The 11,767-nt window shown below is 49.0% G+C and overlaps 1 protein-coding gene across 2 annotated transcripts in view; it reads right to left on the bottom strand.

Annotated features, from left to right (window-relative positions):
* MNT (MAX network transcriptional repressor) overlaps positions 1-10,259 on the bottom strand; it is an 81,526-nt gene extending 71,267 nt beyond the window's left edge. For both annotated transcript variants that reach the window (XM_084822887.1, XM_084822886.1), the window contains exon 1: positions 10,102-10,259. In XM_084822887.1, the coding sequence (XP_084679013.1) occupies positions 10,102-10,174 (73 nt within the window). In that variant the 5' untranslated portion in view covers positions 10,175-10,259. The remainder of the gene's footprint in view (positions 1-10,101) is intronic.
* Between the last annotated feature and the right edge of the window lie 1,508 nt (positions 10,260-11,767).

Here is an 11,767-nt window from a genome sequence, read left to right on the forward strand (position 1 = left end):
AAAAAGGATGACATGGAGAGATATGACAAGAAGTTTGTTTTTTTAAACCTAACCAGGGGAAGGCAACTTGGTACCTTCCAGATATTTAGGCCTACAACTCCCACACGCCCCACCCAGCATGGTCAGAGGTCAGGAATTCTGGGAGTTCTAGTCCAAAACATCTGGAGGGTGGCAGATTGCCTACCACAAGCCTAATCTGTCCATTAGCAGGGTGTAACTGGAATGGGCTCAGGACAACTGAGAACACATCTCCAATGTATTACTGCACCTAATCTCTGCCACAATTACACAGATCATTCACTCAGGTGATCTCCTATGGCGAGCAAGAATTTGTATCCAAGTGACCAAACACGGCAGCGTTACAGAGTTCGGTTCTTCTTTATTATCAGGATACCAAGAGGAACTGAAACAGGAATAGGGTGGTCATTTTTGTGCACTCCCCAAGCCATGGAGAAAAGGTCTCATGGAATTGTTCCATTGATTAAATGCAATCACTGGACTGAGGCCTGGTTTATGCATGCAGCAGGATGGGCTAAAATCCTGAGGGGATAGAGTAGACAAGTGGGGTGCCATTTTTTAATGCTCTGCTCTGTAAAACAAAACAAAAACTCCCTGCAATTAGAGAACTAGCACATCAGGAAGACAAGTCTGGCCTCATCCTTCTTTCTCCTGGCTGTGATAGCTTTCTACTTTCAAAGGAGTGTTGGTTTGTTTTTTAAAACACAGTGAAACATTAAAATAAAAAGATGGGTTAGATCCAGACTTGGTAATAGTCAAGAGCAGACCATGGGACTTTTTTCAAGACTAACTTAAGTCCCTTTGATTTCAGTGGGTCTACTCTAAGGATTACCAAGTCTGGAGCTAACCCAATGTTGACATCAACAGGTAGCCTCATGTGGTACAGTCCCCCTTCCACCACCTCAGGATTCTACCACAGCATTCTCCTACATGTTGCACCACACTCGAACCTTGTTGCACACACAGGAGCATTCTTTTGTCGGCAACACGTTCCCAACAATTCTGACGTTCTTAAAAAGGGACAGACAAACAAAACCAGAATAAAGCTTATCAGTCAGCGCTAGCACTCACAATCAAGGCTAGGATCAGAGTAGAAAACTGAACCGGCATAAAGGCTTGACATTGACTTGAGAACCACAGATGCTCCAGCAAGATGTGCTGGACACAAGGGGACATAATTCAAGGCATGCACATTGTGGGTATACCTATGTAGGGACACCGTGACCAGCCTGTAGCTAGGCGGGACACCTGTCTTCCTTTGGGTCTTAAGTGCTCACAAGCGAAGTTCTGGTTTCAACTCAAGAAGGGTATTGTTGTCTTCTGCGGGGGGGCAGGGGGACTGGGCTAGCCACAGAAGATGGGACCACTAACAGCCTCGTGAACTCCATCGCAGACAAAGGAGGCCGCTTTACCTGCTACGGCACATATTGCGTGTGCGCGCTATTGGATTCCAGCTTCCAAACGTTGATGGATTCCAACTTCCACCAGCCCCCAACCAGCATGGCTAATGGTCAGGGATGATGGAAGATGTAGTCCAACAACATTCAGAGGGCTACCGGTTCCCCACCCTGGCTCTAAAGGTACATCAATTAAGGACAGATCAAAGGAAGGACGTCTTCACACAGCGCATAGTTAAACTATGGAATCCGCTACCACAGGATGTAGAGATGGCCACCAATTTCGATGGCTTTAAAAGGGGTTAGACAAATTCCTGGAGGAGAAGGCTATCACTGGCTACTAGTCCTGATGGCTGTGTGCTACCTCCAGAGCCAGAGGCGGTGAGCCTATGTACACCAGTTGCTGGGGAACATGGGCGGAAGGGTGCTGTTGCACTCCTGTCCTGCTTGTGGATTCCTGGTCGACAGCTGGTTGGCTGCTGTGTGAAGAGAATGCTGGACCAGGTGGACCCTTGGTCTGATCCAGCAGGGCTCTTCTGATGTTCTTATGTTCAAATCAAGAGTTTCCCAGGTGGTCTCAAAGCCAGGCACAGTCAAGGTGCAGCCCATACCTCTCATAAAGCAAAGGGGTTGTCGAGTTCCTAGTAAAGGGCAGCAGGCCAAGGACTCTTGCCAGGTGCATGACTGGGAGAAATTCAATAGGTGCAACCTGATATGAGGATGGAAGCAGCAGTTGCGGATATTTCGGCTGTACTTCAGTTGCACGACAGTCAGAACTTCAACAGGTGCAGTTCCCATCTCAAAATCCTGAGAGAAGCGCCGTGTCTCGAGTTCCTGCCTGTCACTCAGCTGTTAGACCCAGAGCTCCAGGCAAAAAGAACTGAACACTGAAGCTGTCTTGCGATGTATTACTTCAACATCCCTGCCCTAAAGCACTGGGACCGGACAGCCCCAATAAACCATCCACTATGGTTAGAAGCTAGAGCTGTCAGTCACAAATTACACCCTCGCGTTTCACTTGAACGGGGAGAACGGAGGAAAAATTTATCCGTTTTTGCAAACACACTACTCGGATCTCTGGGTCCCTCCGAATCTCTCAGGGGCACAATCCTATGCATGTTTAGACAGAAAAGGGGCTGGCTAGGGCATCCTTGGAGTCGTAGGACTTTTTCTGCCTAAACATCCATAGGACTGCACCCTAACAAAACTGGGGGGGGGGGCTCAGATTCAGTTCACTTCAGAGGACCACCGCTTTGATTCGGACATCTTCCTGAATTTCTTCCAAATTAGCCTGATTCAGTTCAAGATTTGGCCGAATTCGAAACACAACTCTACTGCTTCGACAACCTTTAGATGTTTAGGGTGCAATCCTATGCATGTTTAGAGAGAAAACAAATCCTATCCATGTTTAGAGAAAAAAGTTTTCCTGTCTAAACATGCATAGGACCACACCCTTAGCTGATTTCATTGGATGCCATTTTGCGCCCTTGTCCCCCGTTCCATTTTCATGGCTTCGTCCGATGGCTATTTTGCTCCGTGCCTTCTCCGAATCAAGATGTTTTGTACAAAAGGGCAGATTATAAAATCCTTGAAATACGTAACATTCAGGTTTGCTACAGTGCATGACAGAGTTTGCTATGGGCCCAGCTGTGTGAAAGACACAGTCATAATACTAAAATAAAGACTGAGATGAGGCAGGATATTATTTTAACCGTTTCCAGGGGCAGATTAAATAGTCTTGGGGCTCTGGATCGAAAGAGCCACAGACCCTCGAACAGAAACTGTTTGCATGTTAGACAAGTTATATAACTAGACTAGAGAAGACCATATAAGTACAATTACATGCATTACAATTAATATATTCAGGCCAGATAGGATAATAGCGGTCCCTGTTTTGGCCCACACATGTGATAGGAAGCTCTCCCTTTCCCTCTGCTGAAATTTAAACTGTAGGCTCCTCAGGGCAAAGACCTATCCTTTCCCCTTACATTATGCTATGAAGTATCATGGTGACCGACAGCAGCAAAGAAATGATGATGCTCTCTTTTATGAGGGACAAAAAAATTGAAATTATTCACATTGCCTGGAAAGACCAGGTCCAAAGGTGAGCGGAGACCACATCCGAAAGTGGGCAGAACTTGCAGGATTCCATGCTGCTCGGTCTCACTCTCTCTCCTTGTCACACCACATGAAATTAGACATGTGGCCTGGCACTACGGGTTCCCTGACCCAGGTCTAAGCTTTTGGTGCTGCCGGGAAGCATCAGATCCCCTCCTTACGGAAAAGCAAACATGCAGACAGGACAAAGGCTTTGCAGAAGTTACAGATAAAGCTTGGTTGGCTTTATCCAGAGGAGGACTTCATTCAGAAGAACACAGACATCAGCCATTCACTGTTAGTAGGACATGCCGATATTATGCGTGTCCAGAGCAGACATTAAGAAATAATAAATAACGGGTTTGATATCCATTTGCCTATGCTGTATTTTAAATAGAGTATAGGCAATTGAAGCACATTAAACGGCATGTCTCCTTCCATATTTACCCACCTGGACATTAAGATCATTGATACGGGTCCTCCTCCAGATGCCACTGACAAATGAGGAAAGGCAGGTGGCTACAAGAGAGGGCCTTTCCAGTGGTGGCACCCCACTGTGGAATGCCCTCCCCAGAGAGGCTCGCCTGGCGCCTACGCTATAGTCTTTTCAGCACCAGCTAAAGACCTTTCCATTCTACCAGGCAGTTTAAGAACAGTTTTGACTCTGTTTTAGTACTCTGTTCTGCTGCTGGTTTTCATTTGGTTTTAAGATGTTGCAAGGCTTTTATTATTTGCTGCTGGTTTTCTCTTGGTTTTATTCTGAACTGTTTTATTTTTTTGTTTTAATATTTGTACTGTATTTTTTAATGCAATGTACACCACCCAGAGAACTTCAGTTATTGGGCAGTTTGAAAATACAGTAAATAAGGGCGCAATCTTATGGCCTCTGGAGAGCATCCCAGACTTAAACCATAAGATTTTTCAGATTCTCCCCTCCCGAAGCCGATGCTGCTACGAATTTAGAAGGGGGACTTAAAGATCCGATCCTTCATCCTGCCCCATCACAGCCGCCGTGGGAAGAACCAAGGCACCTGCTTTCTGAGGTCGCAAAAGAGGCCTTGGATGACCTCGCAGAGGCCAAAAAGGGAGCATTCCAGTGGGTGGCGAAGGGAAAAGAGAGGGCAGGATACAAAAAATCCTACGGACTCTGCAACCTCTCCTCTGGCAGGGCATCTCCTCTAGACAGGCTCAGAGGCCTGTCTAGAGGAAAAGTGGGGGAAAGGAAGTCGCAGAAGCAAAGTTCACCTCCATCGCTCCTGGATGCCTCTGAGATCAGAGGCTTCCTTCTAGTGGGCGGCAACCAGATAGTGTTGCACCCTAATATAATTTTTAAATTACATTAAAAAAGTTAAACCTATTTAAGCAGCAAGCAGAGCGCCACTGGAAGAGGTCCAAATGCCCGCTTTGCAAGGCCCACGCTCGGATCAGCCTGCTGGATATCCCAGCTTTACTCTGAGCCACAGACGAACAACACTGCTATCTGGATTACAAATCTAGGAAAAGAGGAAATCAGTTTTGCACGTGCCAGGTTTTTCGTCTGCCCTGTACATGCCGCGCTACTATTTGTGCATGAAAGCCAGGCCTTAAGTATTTTACTTAAGGAGCCCTGGTGAACCTATTTAAGTGGTAAACAAAGCCACTGAGATGCTCCTGTTTTAAGGATAGCATTACCGGATCAGATCGAACAAGGTCCTACCTGGACGCCCCTGTGATGCCTTAAAAATCACTATGGCTTAAAAAAAAAAAAAAAATCCTTGCCCAGCACTCCGAGCTAAGCCATCCTTCTCAGTTCCCACAATGCTCCTGACCTAGCATCATTCTGGGGCATTCTGGGAAATTTGAAAGGGTAACAAGGCACAACTGACTTAAGAGTGTTAGCACTGCCACCAGGTAAGGCCAACAGAGCCCACCGAGAGAGGAGGGGGCCTACCAAACACACTTTATCCAGTGCCCCTCTCAATATGGTCCTGAGACTGAAGACTCTTCAGCATCCCATTTCACACAGTAGCCAACTAGATGTTTCTGGGTAGCTTAAGAGGCAGGGCTTTGCAGATTTCTCCTGGCAACCAGTGCTTAGTGGCTTGTGACCTTAGTACAAGGAGGTTTTGTTGGGCTATCATGGCTAACAGCCCTTCCCAGATGTGCAACCATTCAATCCAGCTAGAAGGATATTGACGAAGTGTCTGTGTCCAGAGAAGGATGACCAAGATAGAAACCAGGAAAGGTTGAAGGAGTTGGCGATGTTTAGCCCAGAGAAAAGATGCATACGTAGCAATGTGACAGCCATCTTCAAATATCTGAAGGGTCGTCACATGGAGCAAATATGTCTTCTGCTGCTCCAGAGGAAAGGACCAGAACCAAGAAGTTCAAATAACAAAGAGGATTTCGAATCAACATTAAGGAAGAACTTCCTGATGGTATGAGCCGTTTGCCGTGGAACAGTTGGCCTCAGAAGGTTCTCCATTAGAGGTTTTTACACAGAGGCTTGATGGCCACCTATAAGGGATGCTGTAATAGTGGATTTCCTGCACCGCCAGGGGGTTGGACTAGATGATCTCCAAGGCACCTTCTAGCTCTATGATTCTATGCCTCCAAGAACCAAATAACCCTCTTCAGCAACCTGTTTTCAGAGGCGTACTGACATCATGGCCAATATCCTTTAAATATTATTTAAGGGCACAATCCTATGCATGTTTAGACATTAAAAAAGGCCTACAGTTCCCAGCATTCCCGCCCATGCTGGCTGGGGGAATACTGGCAGCTGTAGGACTTTTTAGGTCTAAACATGCATAGGATTGTGCCCTAAAGCATTTATACCCCACTTCCCAGCCACTGAGAGACCAACTCTCCACAAATGCCGATCAGCCTGTGCCCATGGCATCAACACACACGCACCCTTCCTCCTACAAGATGCGGTTTAAAAACAAAACAGATTTCAGCATGCAAGGGGCATGCTAAATCTCTGGTATTTCCTGCACACTTCTTGACGTCATTATCGCTATTTGTTATTATATAAAGGCAAGGTCAGTGCTTCCTTGGCAAGAGACGCGGCAAATTCCGTTTAAACATTAATCCCATTTCACTGGTAAACAGAGGCACAACTCAAGCACAGAGGCAGAAGAACACGTTGTTTTCAGCAGTGTCCACAGTCTCATCTGCCTGTGCAAATATTGCTTCTTGTTGCTACAAGGCACGTTAATATATGTGATACACACACACGGGATCTGAATTAAAAATGGGGGGCGGGGAAGCTGGTCCGCCACTGTGTGAACAGAATGCTGGACTAGATGGACCCTTGGTCTGATCCAGCAGGACTCTTCTGATGTTCTTAAGTACTTCTTCACACAGCTCATAGTTAAGCTATGGAATTCACTACCGCAGAACATAGCGATGGCCACCAATTTGGATGGCTTTAAAAGGGGTTAGACAAATTCCTGGAGGAAAAGGCTGTCAACGGCTACTGGTCTTGATGGCTCTGTGCTACCTCCGATACCAGAGGCAGTGAGCCTATGTGCACCAGTTGCTGGGGAACATGGGCGGGAGGGCGCTGTTGCACTCATGTCCTGCTTGTGGGATCCTGATCGAGAACTGGCTGGCCACTGTGTGAACTGAACGCTGGACTAGATGGACCCTTGGTCTGATCCAGCAGGGCTCTTCTTATGTTCTTATTTTATTTCATTTATGTTGTTGTTGTTGTTCAGTCGTGTCCGACTCTTTGTGACCCCATGGGCCATAGCACGCCAGGCCTTCCTGTCCTATTTCATTTATATCCCGCTTTTTTTCCTCCTTAAGGAACCCAAGGTGGCATACATAATCTTCCTCCTCCTCTCCGTTTTATCCTCACAACAACCCTGTGAGGTGGGTTGGGCTGAGAGTCTGTGACTGGCCCAAAGTCACCCAGTGAGCTTCCATGGCCGAGTGGGGACCAGAACCCGGATCTCCCGACTCTCAGTCCAGCACTCTAGCCACTACAACACACTGGCTCTCTTATGCAATGAGATGGCGGCTATGAAGGACACATCTCAGACCTGTCCAATGCCCCGCTCACTATTACTATTCTAGAACAACATACATTCCATTAATGAACACTCCAGTCTGCCTACATAGGTATAGCTGTTGCACCCCGAGCCACAGACAGACAGATTAAATTAAAATGCGGTCTGGATTAAAGAAATGGTGGGGGGGATCAGACTGCGGTATAAAAGACGTGCCGAGTTTTAGATCTTCCCTGCTATGAATATCACCAATTATTATTATTATTATTATTATTCCAGAGCACAGCCCACACTCCAATCCGCCTGCACGGAGGTAGCTGTTCTGAGCCAGAAAACAAATAAATTAAGATGAGGTCTGAATGCTTTTAATAATAATAATAATAATAATAATAATAATAATAATAATACAGATTAGATGGCAGCGTTGAAGGGACATGCTGGTTCTACAAGCTTTTCCCTGCATTCACTTTCGTCCGCTGATGCCACAGACGACGCAGGACCCCTCCTGCCCACCACCCGCGCGTACGCACATGCAAGCGCGCGCCCGCACACACGGGAGCGCGCGCGGGCTGTTGCAAGAATGAAACCGCGCCTCCAGCCCGGAGGGAGTGTCCCCAGCGCACGTGGTCGGGGGCAGGGCCCGGACACGTCATCAGCTCCCCCCCAGCCAATGGGACGAGTTTGGAACGCGGAGCAAACACGCAACGTTCCAAACCTGGGGGGGGGCGGAAGGGGGGGAGGAAAACATGCGCCGCCAACGTTCCATTGTGCCCTCCGCTCTCGACCACGCGCTCCAGCCATCCGTCACCCATTCACACGTATCAAGACCCCTTTGGATCTCCCCTAGCGGATTTCCCATTGAAGGATACAGGGACGGGAAAGGAAGGAAGGAAGGGGGGGGGGAGAAGAGGAGGAACAAGCCAGAAGCGGCCCCCCTCCCCGCCCAATTTTATGTCATTTGCATTATGCAAAAGAGGGGGGGGAATGCAAGCTCTGGAGCGCAAGAGCCCCGCCCTGGAAAGCCTCCAGCGGCGTGTCCCCAGAAGGAAGCCCAGCGCATTGAAGCCCCGCTTTTTGGCTGCAAGCGAAATAATCCTGAACAAAATAATAATCCTAATCAAAGGAAAATTACGGGGGGGGGGGCGCGCGGGTGAGGTGGAGGACGGGTTTCCTCCGCCTTTTTCTATCCAGTTTTTTTTAGGGGGGGTTGTATCAGGGAGGTACCAGGAGGGAGGGGTTGGGGGGAGGTTGGCGCATAACTACATGACATCGTAACCCGCTCCTGCAAAACTCCCCCCCGCCCCCGTCGCCTCTTAAAGCTTCCACGCACGTTTTGCTTTGCATGGATTGTTCGACTGAAAGTTGAGCTTGACGACAAAGCGGAATTGGGCGGCGGGGGAGGGGGAGGGGGAGGGGGAGGGGGGGAGAGCCTGGGTTCGATCGTGTGAACGGCACCAAGGGGGCACGAGCGCACGGAAAGTCTTCGCAACTGATCAGCGTTAATGATGGCTATTGGGTGGATTGCGTCCGGGGAACGACGTGCATGTCGCAAGGGTTATCACCCCCCCCCCTTCTCTTCTTACACTGCGAAGCGGGAAGAGATCCCATTTCTCCCCCCCCCCCCCCGGGCAAAAAAAAGGAGAAGGGAGAAACACGGCGGAGCCGCCACTCTGCAGGAAACTCGTTCCTTTCTCTCCCTCCCCGGGCCACCATGTGTCAGCAAATCCAAAGCAAACGCAACACGACATACAGAGAGCACAGGAGGAAGCCTTGCAAAGGCTGCGATCCTTAGACACGCGCACCGAGGAGTAACACCCACGGCACTCAAATGGGGCTTGCTTCCGAGGAGGCGCGGAGAAGATCGCGCTGGGAAGAGCGGCGGCTTGCCAACCCCCCCCCCACCCTCTCCTCCTTGTGCAATAGTTTTTCACCCCCACCCAAAAACCTTTCCACGCACCCCGCCCAAATTTGCATGCATATATGTGTGTGTGTGTGTGTGTATATATATATATATATAAAAATAATTAAACGCGGGGAGGAGGGCGCAACTCCCAATTAGGAAACCTGGCCAGAAATCAGGTGACTTATTCTTCATTGCAACATCTCAGCTGAGAAAGATAAAACAGACCTGAAAATGAAAGGATAAATGTCGTCCGTCCCCCCCCATCACCACCACCACCACCCGCCAAAACTATATTCCGGCTTCGTCCGCTCGAGCCAACGACCGGATCCGACGCGTGTTTACTCGGGAGTCAGTGCCAGCGAATTCAGTGGGGCTGAACTCCCGGGCTGAGCCTGCCATCCTTCTGCGCGGTTGCTGGGGAATTCGGCCCCACTGAACGGAGTGGGGCTGGAACCCCGGATTAAAAAAAAAAAAAAACCACGCACAACGCGCCTCGGATCGTGGCGGAGAAGTTGGTTTCTCTTTGCACAATGAAGGGAATTGAGAAGGCAACCGCCGCCGCGCAGTTTTTGTTTAAAGTCAGTTTCATCCGACAGTAAAAAAAAAAGAGACATACATAAATCCGAATGTGCATTTTGCCCGCGGCGCCTCGCCTCTCCCTCTGCCCTCCACCGCACCCCACTTCTCTTACCACGTGTTTTCTGTTGTTGCTGAGATTGCCATTCCAGAAACCTGGCCGCTTCTAACAACGTCTCAATGCTCATTTCTTGGGGCTGCGTCTCAGTGCAGGATGCAAAGTCTGGCGGGACTTGCAAGCCCAGAAGGAAAGGAAAAGAAGAAGAAGAAAAAGTAGGGGGGAGAAAACTCCAAGCTTTTCCCCTCCTGGCAAGATCTGTGGCTCTGGGGGTTGTTGCAAAAAAAAAAAAAAATTAAATTAAATGAAAAGAAAAGAAATGCTTAAAAGCGCAGCAACCGCCCCCTCCCACCCCGAGCCTCTGCGAAGCTTCCAGACAAGAAAAAGGCTTTGTAACAAGATGGCGATGTGTAACAGAAACACAACAAGGAAAAAAAAAAAGGGGGGACCGACACTGCCCTCCGCTACTATAGGGAGAGTTGGAGGAACAACCCGGGCTGGAGCGCTGCAGCTCGCCAGACCGGAGCGCTTCTGCTATCTGACAGGAGTGGAGTTTCCGTTTACGCATGCCACAACAGCAAGTGACTCAAAGGTTTTCCTGGGCGGTGCCGTTTCAGGCCGCACGTGGAGCCTGGCATGTTTGGGTGCCTCCCCGCCAAGAAAAACAACGGCAGATCCTTGCAGGTGGAAAACTAGGGTGTCAAATACAAACCCAGGTCGCCCCTTGGAATGCTATTTTTCTACCCGTATGAAGCGTTCCTTTCTTCCTTCCTTTCCTTCCACAGACAGGCACTGATCATAATTCTTACCTAGAGCATGAAGTGGTTCAGTCCAGGGGAGGAAGAAAAGAAAGAAAAAAAAGAAGTGTTACGATTTGATAAGTTTGCATTTATAAATTGGGCCTATGGTAGTGAAGCGAAGCACGCATTGAGCAGGGGGTTGGACTTGATGGCCTTGTAGGCCCCTTCCAACCCTACTATTCTAGGATTCTAAGAAGCTGGACAGCCACCTGTCAGGGATGCTCTGACTTGGATTCCTGCACTGAGCAGGGGGTTGGACTCGATGGCCTTGTAGGCCCCTTCCAACCCTACTATTCTAGGATTCTATGAAGCTGGACAGCCACCTGTCAGGGATGCTCTGACTTGGATTCCTGCACTGAGCAGGGGGTTGGACTCGATGGCCTTGTAGGCCCCTTCCAACCCTACTATTCTAGGATTCTATGAAGCTGGACAGCCACCTGTCAGGGATGCTCTGACTTGGATTCCTGCACTGAGCAGGGGGTTGGACTCAATGGCCTTGTAGGCCCCTTCCAACCCTACTATTCTAGGATTCTATGAAGCTGGACAGCCACCTGTCAGGGATGCTCTGACTTGGATTCCTGCATTGAGCAGGGGGTTGGACTTGATGGCCTTGTAGGCCCCTTCCAACCCTACTATTCTAGGATTCTATGAAGCATGACATAGGTCACAAAGTAAAGTCCCAGAGGGGCCGCCATGTTCGTTACTGGAAAGAAAACCAAGAATCACGGGGCACCTTAAATGCTACCAAATTCACTGAAAGGCTGTCACACAGCCTCCCCGGACCAGGTGCCCTCCGGCTGGGTTGGACTACAACTCCCAGCATCCCAAGCCAGCATGGCCACTGGATGATGGGAGCTATAGTCCAGCCCGTATGGATGGTGCCAGGTTGGGGAAGGCTGACCTAATGGAATTATGAAAGCATC

The sequence above is a fragment of the Heloderma suspectum genome, chromosome 16 (assembly GCF_057233095.1).
Source record: "Heloderma suspectum isolate Gila_16-S chromosome 16, 16-S_ref, whole genome shotgun sequence".
In the NCBI taxonomy this organism is placed as follows: domain Eukaryota; kingdom Metazoa; phylum Chordata; class Lepidosauria; order Squamata; family Helodermatidae; genus Heloderma; species Heloderma suspectum.